The 21,507-nt window shown below is 30.4% G+C and overlaps 4 protein-coding genes across 4 annotated transcripts; all 4 read right to left on the bottom strand.

Annotated features, from left to right (window-relative positions):
* Positions 1–1,191: 1,191 nt before the first annotated feature.
* On the bottom strand, positions 1,192–3,697 carry LOC102668451 (serine/threonine-protein phosphatase 7 long form homolog). The gene is made up of 4 exons (XM_006606283.4): positions 2,846–3,697; positions 2,684–2,768; positions 2,194–2,598; positions 1,192–2,112 (listed from the first exon to the last, which is right to left on the bottom strand). The coding sequence occupies exons 1-4, from the start codon at positions 3,685–3,687 to the stop codon at positions 1,432–1,434; spliced, it is 2,013 nt and encodes a 670-aa protein (XP_006606346.2). The 5' UTR covers positions 3,688–3,697; the 3' UTR covers positions 1,192–1,431.
* A 3,389-nt stretch (positions 3,698–7,086) lies between these two features.
* LOC112999952 (uncharacterized) lies at positions 7,087–7,927 on the bottom strand. The gene has a single exon (XM_026126398.2). It carries the CDS (start codon positions 7,717–7,719, stop codon positions 7,411–7,413), a length of 309 nt encoding a protein of 102 aa, XP_025982183.1. The 5' UTR covers positions 7,720–7,927; the 3' UTR covers positions 7,087–7,410.
* Positions 7,928–15,522: 7,595 nt separating this feature from the next.
* On the bottom strand, positions 15,523–17,781 carry LOC121172607 (uncharacterized). Its single transcript, XM_006600654.4, has 6 exons — positions 17,386–17,781; positions 17,013–17,297; positions 16,870–16,928; positions 16,746–16,782; positions 16,130–16,650; positions 15,523–16,026 (listed from the first exon to the last, which is right to left on the bottom strand). Exons 1-5 carry the CDS (start codon positions 17,568–17,570, stop codon positions 16,575–16,577), a joined length of 642 nt encoding a protein of 213 aa, XP_006600717.1. The 5' UTR covers positions 17,571–17,781; the 3' UTR covers positions 15,523–16,026; positions 16,130–16,574.
* LOC100775398 (uncharacterized) lies at positions 15,700–16,336 on the bottom strand. Its single transcript, XM_041011037.1, has 2 exons — positions 16,130–16,336; positions 15,700–16,026 (listed from the first exon to the last, which is right to left on the bottom strand). The coding sequence occupies exons 1-2, from the start codon at positions 16,334–16,336 to the stop codon at positions 15,700–15,702; spliced, it is 534 nt and encodes a 177-aa protein (XP_040866971.1).
* Positions 17,782–21,507: the final 3,726 nt, after the last annotated feature.

Here is a 21,507-nt window from a genome sequence, read left to right as displayed (position 1 = left end):
TGTAGAGTAGTTGCTGAAGGAAGGGAAGGATAGAGGGTTGAATGAGGAATCTGTGCATGAAAATGCAAAAGGAAGTGTCTGGAGAAAAGGAGAAGGATAAAGTGGAGTACTGAAATGTGAAAACAGGAGGTAAAACTGGATTCGCGAAGTACGAGGAAGAGAATTCGAAACGTTCATACTATTATACTTCCGCCATTACAATGTATTGGCATTAAAGAAAAATTACTAAAATATATTTTCGATCTCAATGAATATTTAATTTTTTATTTGTTTTATAATAATTTTTTTTGTTGTGTCTTTAATCAAATAATATATTTTTTTCTTTGACATTTTTTAACTCGTAATAAATTATTAAATTTTGTGTTTATTTTTTGATAATTTTTTCATTTATTATTAATTTTTTTTTAAAAAAAAATAATAACAAATGAATTTCTTTTACTAGAAAGTAAAAATAAAATTTGTTAGTTTATAAGGAACTAAAAAAAAGTGTATAGGACCACAATAAAATTTTTGTTTTATTGTAGAAAAAAATAAAAATAAATAAATTATAGAAAACATAAAATTAAGGTATTTATTAAGAATTATAAATTGTTTTTCCCTTTAAATATATTTTCAGGTTAAATGTCCAACAAATCTAACTTCAGATAAAAAAAGGAGCAATGTTATAATTTTATACAAAAACAAAACAAATGAAATTTTTTACAAGAACAAACAACAAACTTTGGATATATATAAGAAAAATATATTTTAATCTTTTAATTAAGTATCACATCTTAAGTTTTTCAACCATTAATAATCGGTTAATATTTATAAATGATACATTAATAGAGTAATTAATTTCCATTATACACGGGTTAGGGTTAGTTCTTATTTGTTAGGGATATATGGCTATGTTTTTTATTTTAGGGTTAGGGTTTAGTTCTGAACATGTTAGGGGTTAGGGTTATATTTTTATTTTAGGGGTTAGGGTTAGATCTTATTTTTTAGGGTTAGGGTTAGGTTTTTTATTTTAGGGTTTAGGGTTAGGGTTAGGTTTTTTATTTTAGGGTTAGGGTTTAGTTTTGAACATGTTAGGGGTTAGGGTTATATTTTTATTTTAGGGGTTAGGGTTAGATCTTATTTTTTACTGTTAGGGTTAGGTTTGTTATTTTAGGGTTAGGGTTTAGTTCTGAACATGTTAGGGGTTAGGGTTAGTTTTTTACTTTAGGGGTTAGGGTTAGTTCTTATTTTTTAGGGTTAGGGTTAGGTTTTTTTATTTTAGGGGTTAGTTTTTGAGTTTTATTTGGTTTACGGTTCATTGATTATTATAGTTTGATACGCGACATAAATATTATCCATAAGTAAGCCTTAATAAACTGAATATCATACATTACGCCATGAATGTCAAATTACAAATATACAACAAAGGCTTAATAAACGAAGACATGCAAATCATTCATTTTGGTGTCCGTGATGTCGTGAGGATGTGCCACATGGTCGATCCCATCTTCGTGCTTGGCGATCAGGATTTCTTCTGCCCCGATGCCTCCCCGCTTCTTCTTCGTCAGCCTCCGCAGAAAATGCGTGCCGCAAATCAACACCGAATAAGTCACCCGTATTAGGTATTGGTCCCGGTACATTCCATTGTGTTCCTAACGGGGCATTAGGTGTTGGAATTGGGCCATGATATTGCTGTGAAGGGGTCATTGTGGGCCATGAAAAATGAGCTTGTGTTTCCGCAACACCACCGAACGATTGCTGGCTTGCAGAAGTATCAGTGTGATGACCCTGAAAAGGATATTGATACATCTGGGTCGGATACTCAGCAAATGTTTGTGGCGTGTAATACATTCCATGGCCACGCTCCGCCATTTGTTGGGAATATTCTTCCGCTTCAACAATGTCCCTTCTTCTGTCTATCCCCTGAGTTTCAATACTTGACTGAAGCATGTGAAACTGTTGTGCAGGAAATTGACGCTCTGATGCGGGACCATGTGACACTGGCTCAGTGACTCTCTCTTGCTCTTCGGATAAAATTGTAATTTTTTCCACATAAGGCACGAGATCATCAAATGTGCATGTATTCCTCCCTTGAGGAGACACCATGTATTGTAATGCCTCCGCAACTTCACCCTGCATTTATAAGGGTAAGAAAATTAATGGCCATCATTAAATAAAAGTTCAAGTTAAAATTTGAAAAAAATTTAAAAATACCAATGTAGCCGTCTTTGCATTTGCTGGGTCAACAAACATCTTTGTCTTTCGCCTATACCAGACCATGTAGTCCGAGTTAAAACTCAATAGGCCTTCTTGTCGGGGATAAGCGTCGACCCTAAATGCATGGCGATTATTCCACTGATCAATCATTGGGGCGAACAATTGCCCCCAATTTTCGTCATGTTTCCCTTTCAATGTTATGCCATGAATGTTTAAGGGTTGTGAAGGAGACTCTGGAATTGGCTGTTGCATCCCAAATTGTCTCAATACTCTGTCCGGTTGGTGCCACTCAATAACTTGGAAACAAATTAGTGGCACCACCGCGTACCACGCGAGACTTCCGACTAAACAAACGGGAGGCAACAGTGATATTACGGTTGATGGGTACGGCTCCCACACAAACTGCATATAACAACATAGTTATGAACATTTTAGTAAAATAACACATATAATTTTTTATTTTACAAATAGAATAACATCTTCTTACCTCATGACGTTTCATAATATCTAACTTGCGACGAAAAACTCTCACATCATCATTGCCGATATGTTGGTTTCCACGTCGCAGCCACCTACAAAGATTAAAATTTAATATATGCTAAAACCATTTATTCTATTGAAATGAAAGACGCTGCTAAAAATTACTAACCTATGCCCCAGTGGTGTATTTTCTACTTGGGAAGGAGTCCTCTTTGGAGCCAAGGTTGGACATCGTTCCCATGCCCACATTTGTAGTAAGATGCACATACCTCCGATTGATTTAGTTTTATAATCGGTGGCATTGCACATCTCTCTGTATAGAAAACCAAGTACGGCAGCTCCCCATGCATATCTGCCACATTCTTCAAAGTCACGTAAAAATTGAAGGTATCTTAGCGAAACTTTGTTACTGCTTTTATCAACGAACAAGACACCTCCAATGAATCTCAATATCCATGCACGGGCAAACCTTCGTACTTGTTCTTCGTCGTCGTCATTATTTATTTGGGCAAAATGGTGAGCCAGCCAACTTAATTTAACCACACTACCTCTAATTTCATCTTCTTGTGGTCTGACTCCCAATAATTCCTCACATAAATCAGCCCAATCAAGATTTGTTGGACCGATTAATGGTAAACCATCCACACTTATACCTAACAATACAGAGACGTCTTGGAGAGTAATAGTACATTCTCCGCATCTCATGTGAAAGGTATGTGTTTCTGGCCTCCATCTTTCAATCAGAGCACTAATTAATGAGGCATTTATTTTTAAGTACCCCATCTTGATAATCCAGGCGAAACCAGATTGTAGAAGAAAAGGAAAAATTTGCTCAGGAATTTGTTCTTCCCCTTGATACGTGGGGACAGCTCGTCTGATATGTAATTTCCTATCTTCTTCCCCATTCCAAACATGTTCTGAAACATGTTTAGGTTGCATCCATAATACATCAGCATCGATGGGACCAGACTTAATGTTAACATGTGATGAAGATGATGATGAAGATGCCATTGCTACTACAAAAAAAAAATATAATACATTATTTGTAGATAATATAAATTAAATTAAACTACACACATTTATAAAAACATTATTAAATATCTAACAATAAATTTGAAAAAAATCAAACTCGCCAATTTTTAATATATTCTATACATAAATTAAAATACATGTGAACAAAACTTTAAATAAATAATTTTTTTTCTACAATTAAAAAAAATAATTTAATAAAATATGGACTAACAAATTATTTATAATACAAACAAATATTGAAATGCAAAAAATTATTTAAAAATATATATACAAAAATTATAATAATGTACAATCTATCATATATTTAATAACATAAATTTTCTAAAACAATTAATATTAACCTACAAACTAAAACTAACAGTGATCATATATATATATATATAACTAAAATCTAAAAACTAAAAATTATTAACTCAAACAATATTAACTTATTAATTCATTTATTTAAAACTATACTATCTATATATAACATACAAAAATATATAAGACACAAAAATATAACACTAATAAAACAAATTTACGCATCTCTAATATTAGAATTATTTATTTACGTGTAACATGCTTAATATTATAAAAACTAAAAATTTATGTCTACCTAAAATTTATAAATATGTATGCTAATATTAATTTATACATAATATTTCTACCTTATCTAATATTAAGTGTGTGCCTAATATTTCTAAGGCTAATATTAAGTGTGTCGGAACGTTTGGCTGTGGCTTACTAAAATATCATATATATACTACAAACTAACCTTCAAATATATACTACAAACTAATAACAGCATACTTATTTTTATACAAACTAATCTTCAAATATATATTACAAATCTAAAAATATATACTACAAACTAAATAATATTTTTATACTAACTAACCTAACCTACTCTTCAAATATCTGTTACTACATAAAAATTAATAACAAATAACAGCATACTTATTAATTTATTAATAATACTAACTAACCTAACCTTACAATACCTATTAATCTTAATTAACCTAAACTTACAATACTTATCTAGCTAACCTATTATTTTAAAAATATTAACAAACAGAATATATAAATCACTTATCTAGCTAACCTGTTATTTAAGAAAATCACTTACCAGCCAATTAGAAATTATGAACTATGGAAGAAAAAAACTCAGCAAGAGCAAGCACCAACAGCAAGCACGCAGAACACTCAAGAATGGAGAAAAGAAAGGTAGTAGAAGAAAAGAAATGTGAATCCAAAGTTTACGTTCAACTTATTTTATAGGAAAAAAGCGTATACAATGGTCAAAAGCTCTCTGTATCCCTAAACCCTATGCTGCATCCCTATACAATGGAGAGCAGAAACAAGCCCTGCAAGCCTGAAAAGTTCACGTGACATGGCTGTCTCGCCAGCACCTTGGGCGAGTCCTGCACTGACATGGCTGTCTCGCCAGCACCCTGGGCGAGACCCACTGCACTGCCAATCCCGCCAGCCCTTCTGGCGGCAAGCCTGTAGCCCTATCTCGCCATTGCGATGGGCGAGTCCCACTTCTCACTCCTACGTGGCCTATGTCGCCACTAGCAGGGGCGATACACCCCTCTCTCCTGCTTTGCCGCCACTGGCAATGGCGGGTTGAGCCTTGCCGCCAGTGGCAATGGCGTTTTCCGCCTAAAAACCAACCCCCTCCGTCATTAGTTTTAAAACAAACCCTTATACGTAAATAGTTTGTAAAATAAGACCCCCTTGGTAAATTTGCCCAAGTTGGCATATATAGTATTTTTTTATAGATAAAGGCATATAATAGTTTTATCCTTGTATCCTTGATATTATCTGATTTTTATAAACAATACTGGCCTAGGCCTGCATCCAATTCTGTTTGATGTGAATATATGTTCGTGAAAAGGAAAAAGCGCATTGATAATTTGGTATAACAGCGCTAAGTCACCGTCATTAGAAGTGACATCTATTCTGTCTCGAAGAAAGTTAATTAGGTTTCAAATTTCACTAATAATGTTAGCTGATCAGTCCAATTTCAAACTAATTATGATCTTATCCACCATGACATTACCTATATATGAACGGACTTTTATTTATAAATAAATACAGATATATCAGCCAAGTGTGGTCACTGTTCTGCTCTGCTTTGTTTTTGTTTTTGTTTTCTTAACTACGGTTATTCGTTTGTTGACTCAGCATGTTTCGTGCTAGTTTGAAGTTTCCAATTTCAGTATCAATAATTTGAACCAATTTGCCAATATAAGTAGATGTTTTTGTTGACATGACAAATGCAGCATTTAGATTTCAGATAAGTATTAAAATTCCGTCCCATAAAATAATGGTGATACTGTAAAAAAAAAAATAGAAGCACTTATTTGTTTTTTTGAGGCAAATTTAATGTAACATGCAAAGGCAGAAGCCTAGTGTTTCTAGCACCAAACAGACCAACTAATAACATTATTATCTTATTCAATTCCCCTTCACTAATAGAAGTATCTATTTGTTATTTTAGTTTTACCATAAAATATAATCTGATTATTTCTTACCATAAACTGATATAATAAAAATAAAATACATACAACTAGAGTGACACCATGAAAAAGTATAAATACTTATTTATTTATTTACCATAAAAATATAATTAATTACTTCTGAACGTAATCCAATATCATAAAGTACATACAGAGGATTGACCGATTGAGGAATCAGATGAGGGACATTTTGTTGGAATGTAAATAAGTTTTTTTTTAATGTGTAATACGAAGTATATGAAATTCCTATTTAGTACTCAATTCATTCTCTCTCACCGGGTCTATTTATTTTAAGATAAAGTACCTTCAATCATATTTCCATACCCAAGTGGATGAAATTTAAGCTTTGATTAAGAGGCTCAAATGTGAAATATTAACTTCTTTTGGTGGAATGTAAATTAGTTTATGGAAGCCAATTTTACGAATGTCCCCCCACCCCCACACACACTCTCTGTTAGTATCTATGTATCATTTTCGCAGCGGTATGTAACTTTTCTTTTATTTATCTTATTAAATATTACATTTTCTTAATCTAGTATGATATACAATTTTTTTTTACATTTTAATTTTTATATTAATCTTATACCTCTTTTTCTTTTATCTTTTTCCACACATCACTCGTTTTCCAGTAAATGATGTGAAATTTTCTTTGTGACAAGGCAGGATGCGCGATAAAAGTTGAAATTGGAAGAGGTCCACCTCATGTCCCCATCCTATAGCTACTAGGCACAATGTTCTACAACTCATCCATCTCTTTGCACAACAGATTGCAATGACAACTGCAACCCAAAAATTTGTCCTCGAGAAATTGCGTTTCTCTTCAAAGCCAGCAATGACAAAATATGTGAAAAAGAGAGAGAGGGAGAGAAGAAAGTCATAAGAAATAAAGATATTATTATGTGCAGCTCACACAAGATCTACTTTAATGTTGAGTCCATTACAAACTCCCAATAAAAAAAAAAAACTGATTTCTTATCATTCTACCATATCAGACAGGAGCAAAACCTTACGTAGTACACATATCCTCAGATTAATTATACACGTGCACTCTTTCTAATAATTACATTACACCCCACAAAAAAAAAAGAATAAAGGGAAACAAGGGATTCCATGGTATATGTACATATATTACAGCAAAGAAAAAGGGATGATGATATATATATATATATATAGAAAGTAAGACCAATTTGTGATGAATTAATTAATTAACGGCAACAACAGCAGCGTTACCGTTGTTCATCAAAGAAAAGCGGGTAGGCTTTGGTTGGAAAGTCTTTCTCTTGTGATGATCATGGCTAGAGGGCTTAATCATTTGCAAGAGAGTGGCCTTCAATGAATTGGCTTTGGCAGCCATAGGTGATGATTCCCATTTGGAGGGTACCGCCGCCGCTAGGGGTGGCTTCTTGTGCATGCTACACCGGAACGAGCCAGGGTGATTCGTGGGTGAGCACATGCACGTGCGTGATGGTTGGGACTTCATTGTTCTCGAACCACATTTTGTTGAGGCCATGGAATGAAGAAAATATGAGTGATATGATTCTTTTTTTGAGGGCAAAGAAAGCCAATGGGAGGTTGCAGTTTGAAAGTGGATGTTGTTATAATAGGTAAACCGATAGAATTTGTGGCCTTGTGTTTTTAGTAGGAGAAAGAATTCTTAGCAATTTTATAGGAGATTGAGATTCTTGGGGCTTTTGGCTTATTTCCAAATTTATCTCTGGGGACTGGGGGATAACTCTTTTTAGAAGGATAAATTGGTCTTTCTAGTTGAGCGTGTGGTTTTCTTTTCCTTCCTTGAACAAGTCATTCAATGAATTTGATTACCTCAAGTCTTTGTATGCGATGGTGTGGATGGTCCAATCATTAAGTATCCTCAGTCAATGTAGACGACTTTGGGTCAAATTAAGTATACTTACTTGCCTTCTTTCTTGTGCAAGATTAGGTCCAAATGATTGTTTCCCACAAGTATGCTTAATTTTAACGAGTAATTTTGTAGGCTTCTTTTAGGTAATGCACAATCAAACAACGTCTAATATTAAGATCATGTGTTAAAACGTTTAAAATCTTCATTATACTTTTCTTAGAGAAAGATTTATTGATTGACATCAACTTTACATGTATATAAATAAATAAAAATATACAAAGGATTTACATATATTTTATCCATCGATCTATAATTATAAAATTCTTTCAATTAATTTACGGTCTCTTAAAAAATATTTATCAAATTAAATTTATTAATTATTTATATTATCATTTTAAAATTATCCTTTTATTTTCTTTCTATTCACTTTCTTGTTTCTTATTAATATTTAGAAAGAACAATTAAGTAAAAACGTATAAAAAATAATAATTAATGCACCTAAAAATTATAAAATAGTCATATAAAAATAAACAAGTAATTTTCTGAAAAAAATCTTATAATTAAGAACAAATGAAGTATTATGGTTAATTTTGACAAAACTAACTCAAAAGTTAGTTAGAAATTATAAAACTAGTTGGTAGCATAAAGTTAAAAGTGACAGTAGAACGCTCTTAAATTATCCTATTAAATCATAATTATTTGATAAAATTAATTATTAAAATAACTAAAAAATATAACATAACATAAATGATATATTAAAAAAAGATAATAAAAAATTAAATAAATATTTTAAGGATGAAAATGAAATAAATTATAAAAAGTTATAACATTTAAAAAAATATTATTTCAAGTAAGTTTAAAAAACGTAAAAAATTACTTTAAAAAACGTGTTTACTAAATAATTAAAAAAAAATTCTAACTAATAAAAAAACCTCAAAATTAACGACTCTAAAATATAAACAACAGAAGACTAAGGACTAGGAAAATATCAGTCATAGGTAGTTTACAAGATTACAATTACCTTCTGAAATATAACAACCAATTCAGACAACAATTTATCCAAAACATATCTCAATCCATTACCTCAAACCACAGCCTGTCCTGGAGTGGGGCTGGATTTAGGGACAGATCTACTTAAGCTACCTTAAAAAAAATTATTATCTTTTAAAATTTGTAACTTACTAATATTTTAGAATTACATTGTATATAATTTTTTTTATTTTATACAAATAAAATGTACAATAAATAAATATTTTTAAATATTTAAATTATATTATAATTAAAATTTAATGATTTTTTTAAAACATATAAATTATATATTAAATTTATGATAAAAAATTTATATTGTGATTAATCATTTTAATTATTGAAAATTTCTTTTAAAAAAAATTATAAAATTCAAGTTAGAATTAAAGATATTAAAAATGATAGATCAAAATAGATAAGAAATAGAATGAAATAAATTGATATTAAAAGAATAAGAGAATATATTATACATGTTAACTAATAACTAATTTAAGTTTTGAAAATAAAATACATATATTCATCAAAATTATTTTTTGATATTCAGATATAATTTGTTAAACTGTTTCGTTGATATTAAAAATATAAAAGGATATGTTAAATACATATTACGAGCGTATTTAAATTTTGAAGATAAAATATAAATGATTCGAAATTGGTTTTTGATTTTTAATTACGGTTTATTAATATATTTTTATAAGCCAATTTGTTTAACCGTTAAGTTAACATTAAATATGAGAGAGCAGAAACTTGATAAAGAATATAATCTTACTCATTTATCAATGAGAGAGTAGAAGCACAAATCACACACTTTAATACCCTTACTTCTTCTATCACACTCTCTCATTAATTAAAATTTATTAAAAACTAAAATAATTGAAAAAAGATCGAATCTTTAAATATGTGAGACTTACCAAATTTTACAATTTTTAATAGATTTCAAGCATTGACAAAATATTAAAAAAAGCGTGTTAATAATATCATTACTTATAGGGATGTAGAAAGCAGGTAATTACTTAGATCATGTGTTGCATTAAACAGTAAGGTATCTCCGACACGGCAATAATAAAAGTGATCCTGTTCTTGGAAGGATACATTGCAAAGTCCTATGCACCAAAACTAACGAGAGTGCTTCTGTATCTGAAATTTGCTAGGAATGAATGCATGTATGCCCATATAATCCATCTTAACGTGCTTTGAATTTTAATACGACTTATACTTTGAGATCTGCCAACTTAATACGGCATCTCATATTTTTAATAATTATACTTAATATTAAAATATCTTAATTCTATAAAAAAACATCTTAATATTTAGTTGATATTTGTATTATTTGTTCTTGAAATATATGGTATAAAACTAGAATTCATTTAGTCTTAGGCTTTGTTTGGAGTGCATGAAAGTGGGAGGTTAGATTGAGAAAGGACGGAAAATTCTCAAATTTGTAATCATTCTTTTGTTTGGAAGAAAGAGTAAAAGAAAGAAAAAATTGTTACAAGTGAGTCCCATGTCATTTTTAGTCTGGTTAATGAACTTCGTCGAAGGAAACACAAACATGATCATCATGTTAGATCAAATTCTGCATATTCATGTTCATCATGTTCATCCTTGTTGATGTAAAAATCTGGAAAATTCTCAATTTCATTCATTAGATTTTGAATAAGTTGTTGTTTAGGTGTTAAATAAGTACTTAATTTAAGTTGTTTAAAATCTAGATCCCTGATTTAAAGTGGAAACAACTTTCTTTAAGAGCAAAATGATAATTTATTGGTATAAGAAAGTGCAATCAGACCAAAAAAACATCAAGTTGTGTTCAAATCAGAAAATAAGAACTCATTTAATTTTATTTTGATATATTTTTTTAACTCAACTACTTCATTTTAATATTTCTTTTTAACTCAATTACTATTTTATATTCTGAATCATCCAATTATTTAATTACATATCTAACGGTGATGAATGAGGGTAAGATTGGTATATAACTATTTAAAAATACTATTAGGCTATTGAAAACACTGATTCACCAGTGAACAACCTATTCTAATGGTCCATGTAGAATTTACCCTAAATGAAAAAAATATTGTTTCTTATTTTGCTGTAAACTACTTCAGGGAGGATGTTGATGTAGTTAATAATTTTTTAATTAGTTATTTAAGTGAAAAATTATTTATTTAAGCAAAATTAAACATTTTCAATCAATATTAAATAGTAAAATAATAATAAATCGTCACAGAACAGTTCTCTTTTAATTAAATTATTTCTAAAATTTTCAAAACGTAAAGAATCAAATGCGTACGTGTATTTTTTTCTTTCCAAAAAACGCGTGCATTTTTTTATATTTTAATTATATTGTTATTATTATTACTAATTGAAAGAGAGCCTCTATCTTTATTGTAAAAAAAAAAACAGTTGAAAAAAGTAGTGACTAATTTTTTTTTTAATTTTAAAGTTGGACATTAATTTCTTCAATCCTATACTATAAAAGTGAGTTGATGGGGTAAACAGTAGTTTATTTTTTTTAAGATTAAATAACTTATTTGAAATTCATCTTATTTTATTGGTTTAATTTAATTATTTATGTTTTAGAAAATTTATTTTGATTAAAATTAACACAATTAATAATATCCATGTACTTGCAGCAAAAAGGCATTGTAATTGCACCACCACATCTCCACCCTCATACTGCCACAAACACTAGCACTACACTTGATTCAAATGCTGTTGAAATTTGACACACCCAATCGAGTACAAGTAGTTCTGACACCAATTAAGGTAACCCCATCAATTCGACACCCTCATCTCGCATTTGTCGAAAAACCTCCAATGCATTCTTTGATATGCATCAGCCACATACACAATAACCTTTGTATCATCGCTCCTAGCCTAAGCAACAATCAATCTTACATCCTCTATTCCGTTATATATATAATTAAGAAAAATATATAAAAATCTTAAATTTAATTAAATTAATTTTTTCAAATCACTTAAACAAATTCACGTGATTACATTCATCTCATTATTATCATATAAAACTTATTAAAAATATCTCCGATTCAAAATATAGTCGTTCAAGTTTACAAAAGAACTGAAATTAAGCAGCGAAATAAAATAAAATACATGTTTGGAACATCATACAATTAAAACTGAAATTCATGCCCTAATATCACATCCTACCAAATCATTATGACTTAGTATTCTCTAGCACAAGGTTCTTTAAAGACATTTACCTAGTCATATGTTCCTACAAACACAAGGTTTGAGATGATCACAGGATCCAAACACAAAATACATAAGGAATTAAAATACAAATAAACAAATATGTAAGCAAAATACATTATAGAAATATTTATAACATAGTTCAACTTAATACTATCACTTCGTCACTTTATCATTTAAAATTCATTTTTCAAACACTAATCACATTACACATGAATCACACACTAGAGTCAAACTGTAACAACACTCACCAATTTCATAATAAACAATTCACATACATTATGTAACAATTATACTAAGACTCAAACATATATACTATGTGGTACCATGTGAGCGAAAAACCACATTAAGGCACTTAGGAGTACATAACAAGACACGTCACACAATGAATATGTCATGTCACTCTCACTAAGTAAAATTATTAGGTGACTAGTCAGGGTCACTATGTTTTGCAAAAATACTCCAACCATATGAGATCAACTTAGGTTTAAAGGAGCACTCAAACTGAGTGTATATACCTTAAGGCCTAGACTCCGAAGAATCCGTTAGGGCCTTACTTTCTTGATTCAGGTCCAACCCCTAAAACAACTTTTTCACGCAGACACTGCTTATGAATTATATAATACTCATGACCTCACCTTTGTTCTCACCACATTTAACACATTACGTTACAATTTAACACTTCAGGTTCCTAACTTGGAACCCTGCATTTTCCTTTTAACACTTCACGCATAAACACTTTTCTCAATATAAACACCAGTCGGGTTATTGTATAATTCACAACTCACAACACAAGTATTGTGATATCAATTATTAACCACACACTTATTCAAAACCATATCACATGTCCACAATTTAGCATCTCACAATGTCACAATTCACCATCACATGTTCATGTGTATCCCACAAATTAACACATGCTCAATTTATTCCTTACACACAATTTCATGATCCCAATATAACAATTTATCACGCTAATATAGTAAATCGTGTCCAAAACACAAATAAATTATACAAAAATGTTTCTCACAACATGAAGAGTAAAACTTCTCAAATAATTTCACATAATCATATCAAAATCAAAGGATTCAGAAACATGAAAACACCAAGAATACTCAATTTTATCAACCAATTTGCATCAAACATCAATTGATTCGTCAAACACAACAATCTTGTAATTATAATCATAAAGGAAGAATTAGAATGCAATAAACACCCTAAAATAAATCTCAATTTGATCCTCTAAGGATCATGACACATGTTCATTCTAACCCCAATTTCGATAAACTCATCCCTTACCTCTAAGCGGGTTCACGTGTATAGTCCGACAGCGATAGCGAAGTCTCTAGTGGTTCCCTAAGATTCCTCACGCTTTTTCTCTGGTTGTTCTGTTAGGATTTTCAAGCGTTAGAGAGAAGGAGAAGACATTAAAGCCTCCATTTCAAGTGTAAAGCCCCTTATGACTATGAGAGGATAAACCCTTAGTTAGAAACTCACAGGCCTAAGAAGCCAAAAGATGTATTGTATGCTTCATACCTATCAATGCAAATAACTGTTTTCTTTCCTATTATTCTTTCTTATTTTAATTTCATATATCATTCATCCTTACATCATCTTTAGGGGTTAGGTGCTCGACAAAGGGTAATCCTTAATAGAAATACAAGGAAGGTTTTACATGCATAAGTTTTAGGAATTAATCGTTCAACAAAGGGTATTTTCTAATAGAAATAAAAGGAAGGGATATCTTAATAAAATCATTGTTATACATAGAGTGATTGCATTATGCTTATGCATCAAAGTAAACATCTAAAATTAGAACTTCATGCATTTTATCTATTGAATATTTGTAAAGACATTTCAAAGATAGATAGGTAAGATAGACTTGTCATCGTGAGATATCATGGACAAATATTCTAATAATTGTGGGTAGGAAAAATCCACCTAATTGATAGAGAAAAATATAAAATAATATATCTTAGGCAAATAAAACATGTTAGGTCCTAACATTCCCGTCTCATTGAATTCCCTATTATTTCCTCTGTCTTTTATTAATAGTTATTATTTTATATCATGTTCTTTTAAACTCATCTTTTATATCTCATCTCATCTTTTATTTTTATAAATTGAAAATTATCTAATACAAGTACAAAACACGTTTTTGTAAAAATCAACACTTGAACTTTTGAGTCTTTACTATTTAGATATTTTGGTGCACTTGTCAAACGGTCAACAAAAATTATTATTTTAATTAATAAAATTATTTTTCCTTACTTATTTAATTATAAAAATTTCATTATTTTTTTAAAAAAATATTTTCAATTTATTTTATGAAAAATGAGATGTTATAATCAACCATCAAGTTATTGGCATCATTCAACACACAAAAATCAAAATTCCTAAAACCTGAACAGCCAAACACAAATCACACAAGAAGTTCACTCGCTCATTAAATTTCCATTTCAAAACACAAACCCATGGGGGCTTGGGACAGTGGTATTGGCCGTTAAGGAGGCACTGGGGTAGCATGCTGTGATGGTATTGACGAGGTCTTGTCACGTTAGGCGTCAATGGGGACAATTGTTCCAAAAATAAAATTAGATTGAAACTTAATCTAGGAAATTTGGATTTTTTTTTTGTTTTGAGTTAGTTTTTTTCATTTTGAGATCATTCGTTCTCGTTTTAGATTATGGGTGTGAGTATTCTATAAATCTCTAGGAAAAGCCATGCTTGCCTTGTCAACAAAAAGATTAAATGACATAAAGTCAAGAATAAAATCATAAATTCAGTGAGTGGAGATTGTCGTAAGGCAATGTTTGGCCACATATATTTAATCTAAGGGTGAATCTAAGTAATGTGCCCTCCCAAAGTAGACCATGAGATGGCATTCAATCTTATTATAAGCATGTGTATTTTTTACTAACAATGTGACAAGAGACTTCCTTACTTCAAAGTCTCAAGAGTCTTTCAGAGGAAGGATTTGTTAATTAAATAAACTAGATCACTAAATTATTGTAAGATTTTGTTATGATGTGAGGAACTGGTCCTTTCATTAGAGTTAGTTCTTTTCATTTGACTAAACATCTATTTGATTGGTTGAATAAGTTAGATAGTGTGATTTAATTTTATCAATTTCAATTTATTTTTATAAAGTGATTTTCAACTTAATAGTTAATATCAATTAAATGAAAATTATTTTAAAACATTCTCATTAAATAAAATAAATTAAAATTTGCATATATATATATATATATATATTGTATTATCATGTATGATTTTTTGTTTCCTAATATTTGATATGAGAAGAATTATACTATACATGATTATGTCACAAAAATTAATTTTTTTTCCTCTAAAACTAGTACTAGGATGGCCTTTGTCTGGCTAAGCACCTCAGTTGCGAAGACGCCGCCACTGCTCTCTGAAAAAGACGATCCAAAATATCAAAGAGAGCATTACGGCCGCAGATACCACAACCGTTCCCAAATAAACTCTTTCAGTATATCTCCGCAGAGAAGGACAATAGTTGTTGCTAATCTCTGAGAATGCTTTACGTGCAAAAGTGCAATCTACTAAATCAACGAAAAATGGCCCATAATGAAATAAACCATCCGTCACATTCACTGCAGATGCAAGTTTGTTGTATATCTTCGGTGTCAAACGACCTTCATTCGTACATTGTTCAGATGATGAAGCCTGGCACGTATAATTCTTCCACACCTGACTCGTATAAAATATGATATGAATGTTACACACAGTACTATTCTATATATATAATGAATGTGTTTGGAATGATTGATAACGTTAAGTACTAGCTAATTACCTCGATGGCGTTTTTGAATGTGACTTCCCCTGGCGCACACTGGCGAGAGGTGAAGTCGGCATTATATGGATTGCAGAGAAGAGGGACGAGGGGACCTGATTGATTGAAAATAGCTGTGGTATTTGCATTTGTGAAATTGGAAATGATTTGGTCAAATGCGTCAACAATGGTATATGTGAGAGTCTTGCTTCGTAGAAGGGTTTTCATGGCAGTTGCATTTTCCACGCATGGAAGAATGTCGTCCAAGGCAGTGTGGGCAGTGGGGTTATATATATATATATACGCATTAATATTCAAGTAAGTCTTCTATTATATGCACACATGCAAGTGTAACATTAGATAATGACTATATATTAATTCCACTCAATTATTTATCTATCTATCACAAGCTTTGTATTGGATTTCATGAAGATGAACAATTTAATTCAAGCAAATAGCTTGTAACTTACTTATGAACAAAAAGAAATGCAGCACAAAGTAACAAGGTGCCCGTAACAAGAATCCATCCAATAACCACTAAGCTGCAGCCCGATTAAAAAAAAATAAATCTTTTACTGATAGAAACTTAACGGGAGACAAATCTATCCGTGAATGAAAAGAAATGAATTCAACTTACGAGTATACAGGACACGGCAAAGCAAGTAAAGAAAATACTGCAAAAATCAAGTTCATATAATTTGGTTAACATTTAGCATAATAGAGTAAGAAAACGAAAAAGACAAAACCAAAATCAAACATACGCAATCCGAGCAATGCAACAAAGATCATAACAGCAGCAACAATAACAAGAGCCAGTCTCCTGCAGATGATCACAACAAGCAATGTTAATTACCAAAAAAAAAAAATCATAAACCAAATGAAACATTTAAATTCGTGTACTTACACTCCATCTATGACTTTATGTATCATCCTCGAATTTTCTTTAGCCTTTTTGGAGAGAGAATCAGTAGCAGTGATGACTCTCACTTTGGCGGCATCATCAATGTTGGATCCAAGATCAAGTGGCAGAGGAATCCCATTCACAAGCTGCTTAGCTGAATCAAAATAACTTGTCACGTTCCGGAGGTTTTCGGCTACTAATTGAGCCTGATTCACAACGTAATCAAGTGTGTTCGAAGTGCTTTCACGAAACTTCCCCTGACCAGAGTACAGGACAGCGCATCCACCTCTAACATAATCAATTAATATATGCTTAATTAGAAACTCAAGACATATATTTATTTGTTCTAAACACATATAGATAGATGGATAGATACATTGCCGCAATGGTGCAGAAGATAAGCAAAGTCAAGGACAAATGATGGAGTGCTTTAGAATAGCCATCATCACTTGAATCTCCTCCGTTACAACAGCAGCAACACGCTAAGATGATAAGTAAAAAAATTCCAAAAATCACGAACCAGGCTACAGCCACGGAAAGAAAAGGAACCGCAGTAGACATAACTGACTGCACCGTGGCAAGAACAATTTCATGTTAGCAAATTAAATTGTGCTATTATGCATTTTAGCGTTATTTATTTTAGACTTCTAGTATTATTTCTCAATCAAAAAGGGAGATCGCTTGGCTAACATGTGAAAAAAAGTTCATCATTAATATCAAGTTCTCCTTGCGTATTGAAATTCCAATAATTGCACAAAAAATGCTTACATTATTGAATCACTTAATTATATTATTCCCAACAAAAGTTCCATAGCTTCACTAAGTGGAAATTATTCTGTGGTCCAACTAATCTCAACATAAGCATTATAACACGCAATTAAGTTTTGCTAACTCTTTTCTATAAATTGAAAAACTTAAACACCAAGTAGAGATTTGTCAGGACTAGCTAATAGGCGTTTTATCGCGTCATGGATTAGAGAAGCATGCAAACACCTGGCAAAAGCGCGTAACTAAAGAACCTAATTAGAAGGAATGAGGTAATAGTATAATTAATGAAGGAATGCAATTGCATTAAAAGAAGAGACTAACCGTGAGATAATAGACATTGCTGATATTCCAACCATCGGTGTAACGTTGAAAACCGTTAAGCAAATCTTTCCGGCGAGTTCTTTCCTTTGCAAGCACGAGAGTCGTCGTCGTGTTCTTCGCACGTGCACCTTCCGCCATTTATCTCCTCGTCGTCCATGCTGCCAGGCCCTCACCAACAATTTCAACGCCATCTATAAGGAAAAAGAATCTTGGATTAATTAATTAAGATAACTCATGTTATAATTAAGGTAATATAATTAAATTATTTTAATTGTGTACATATATAATTAAGATAATTTCTTGTAATTATTATTATGTATAATTTACTTTATTCGCTAAAATGGACTAAAGTGTACTAAAGGGTCATATATTTGAATCCATCAAAAGAAAAAAGTATGTATATTTTAGTATAGGAAAAGAGGACAATGTAATATTCGTTTCTGTTAGAAAAAATAATGTAATTTACTCTTTAATTAATATTTTATTTTTTTAAATGATTTATTTAGTATTACAAGTAATATATTCAATGAATATCAAACTTTACAATAACTTCTTACCCTGCTCAACCATGTCTTTCAATTTTTACTTCATAGCAGGTATCAATGTTCAAAATAACCATATATAAGGATTGAAAATTCTGAATCAAGATTATTTGAGTGTGCAGACTTCCAATTTTTAGACTTTATAATAGTTATATATATATATATATATAGTTTTACTTAGTTAATATTTTATTATACATTTCTTATCATTATCATTTCTCTTTGAAATATTTTAATTTTTTTTTCTAATATTTGACATTTCATATTTGCATGTTAGTTTTATTTTATTGTTTCTGCATATTTCAACTACTAAGATGACCTAAAAGGTTTAAAAGAGGTAGTGGTTTCATTGATGACATTATAAAAAAAAAATCAACATATTTGTTAACACTAAATATGTTTTGTAAAACAAAGATACAAAATCTCTAATAAAAAAATCTAGATACGATTACGATAGTATCTCACGTTGTCTTTAAGGATTGACAACTTGTTAAAACTCTAACTATGTCATAATACTGCATAAAAAAATGTCACAGTAAGATTTTTTTTTTTTTTGAAAAACCTTTAGTTTTGAATATTCGGTCTTAAAAAATGAGTTTGAATTCTAGAACCCGATTTTGCATAGAGAAATGTACGTGCCTTTTGCAAGAAGAGTGATTTAAGTGCTTTATGTTTGCTCAGGAAGAAGAAAAGTAACAATATATCTGGAAATCAATTTGGCCTTTTTTTTTTCTTTTTTCTTTTTGCTTTGTCACAACTTTTTTTCATTTTTAGCATTATTTATTTATTTATCAACATTATTTCAATTTTAATATATTTTATCTAATTAATTAAAAAATTTGCATAAAAAAATTGAGACAAAATCAACTTGTCAATGCCACCACATCAGTAATTAATGACAAGCTAACGGCGAAAACCAAATTTACTGAATAAAAATTTAATAAATCAAAATTACACAATCAAAAATAGGAAACCAAACGAACAAAATCAAGTCTATTTTCTTTGTCAAAAGTCAAAACTGAGAATCCAGCTTTTTGCTTTCTTGAAAACAAGAATCCAGCTAAGAAAATAGGAAACTAGGTAGGATGTTTTATTTTTATTTTTGATGAATAAACTAGGTAGGATGCTAGGTTTTGTGGACCAAGCCAAACAACATAGGAAACTTTGACGAGTCAGAATTAATGGATGAGACATTTTGAATTACAGGCTGCTTCAATTCATGACAAGTCGAAAATTTAGCAACTATTGAACACTACCTCATTTTTTTTTATTGAATCTTTTGATGTTAAAAATTCGCACAACCGTATTGTTACAGGAATTTTTTATTATCTATTTCTTCCTTTATAAATATTACAGTAATAAACTTATAAAAATTTATAAATATATAAAAGCGAGAATTTCAACTCAATAGGGCAAAAATTTGACTCCCAACGCACTAGTGAGAATTTCAACTCAATGGGGCAAAACTATATATCTAGAATTGAAATTCAAAATTATTGGTAAAATAATTTCATATAACAGGTTGATTTACGCATTTTTTATATACCGAATAGGTATTCGGTTACACTAAACACCCATTTGGACCTTCATAATAACAAAGTAATATGTTTATGTATCACTCAATTTGCAGGATCGAACACCCCTTCAATTCTAGTGATGATCCTTTAATCACCATTAAAAGTAATTGTTGGTTTAAAGGTATATAAGCATGGTTATAAGCGCATTACCTAAAAGGTAATCAACACACGCAGATCCAAAGGTCCAAAGCCCAATAAGGTTAGTATATAAAAAGAAAAATCATAAGGTAAAAATCATTATTCATTTAAATACATTCCTGATTAGAATATATTTTATTGGTATTTCCATTTGACTTGTGCACACCAAGCCACAAGACCAGTCATTAGAAGAGGAAGAACTACTCGGTATAGCAAAATATTCTTCTATCCGAGGGATAATGTGTGATCCATCTATAACAGGAACACTTGGTTTTACATCATCTAAGGATTTTTAATTGTTTTTAGTCATATTTTATTTTATTATTTAATATATAAAAAATATTTTTGGTAATTGAGATTTTATGCAATCAAACACTTTTGTAATATAATTGTAGAAAATCTACACGCAAATCACGCATCTTTGATACTAGCTTGAAATCACTTAACTCACAGTTCATAGTCAAATTAAAGGCTGTGTGTGTGATCTTGACTCGAGGTTCTAGAATAAAAAGATGATCTTGGTGAGAGTGATATTTTCACTGTGACCATATGTTGACACATGAAAATAACTACAATAATATCACCATCCAATGCAATCCTGTATGTCTGAAGTGATAAAATACAGATAGGCTGTGCTGCATTCGGTAGAATTTATGTGCGATTTTTAGGAATGGAAATTGTTAATTCTTGCTAAAATTAAAGGGAAAATACTTTTTTTTTTTTACTGCAAAGAGAAAATACTTAGGAAGCCTTATTCACAAACATGATTAAATTATAGTATGAACATCATTATTACTCAACATCTTTAAAGAATCAACATTGACTTATTTCTTGTCTATAAATAGTAAATGATTCTATTGCTGCTACTTTTTTCTCTAAATGCAGTAAAGAATTATTTTATTGCTTCTCGCCCTTTTATTTATAAGAATATTTCTGGGAGTTTGTTTTTATCCTTTCAACAAAAATTCTTCTAAATAGTTATATAGTAATTAATTAGATTAAAACCATATTAAAAATGAAATATCAATAATTTTAATGATAATCTTAGAAAAATTATATAAATTATTGATAAATTTAATGCTTTTAATTAAATCCATTCTTATATTATAAGTTAGAATACACAGTTTCACATACAACTTCAAGAGTGAAAAC

Source organism: Glycine max, chromosome 17 (genome assembly GCF_000004515.6).
Source record: "Glycine max cultivar Williams 82 chromosome 17, Glycine_max_v4.0, whole genome shotgun sequence".
NCBI classification, from domain to species: domain Eukaryota; kingdom Viridiplantae; phylum Streptophyta; class Magnoliopsida; order Fabales; family Fabaceae; genus Glycine; species Glycine max.
Note: the sequence above shows the minus strand (reverse complement) of the source record. Positions and strands in the feature narration are given on the sequence as shown.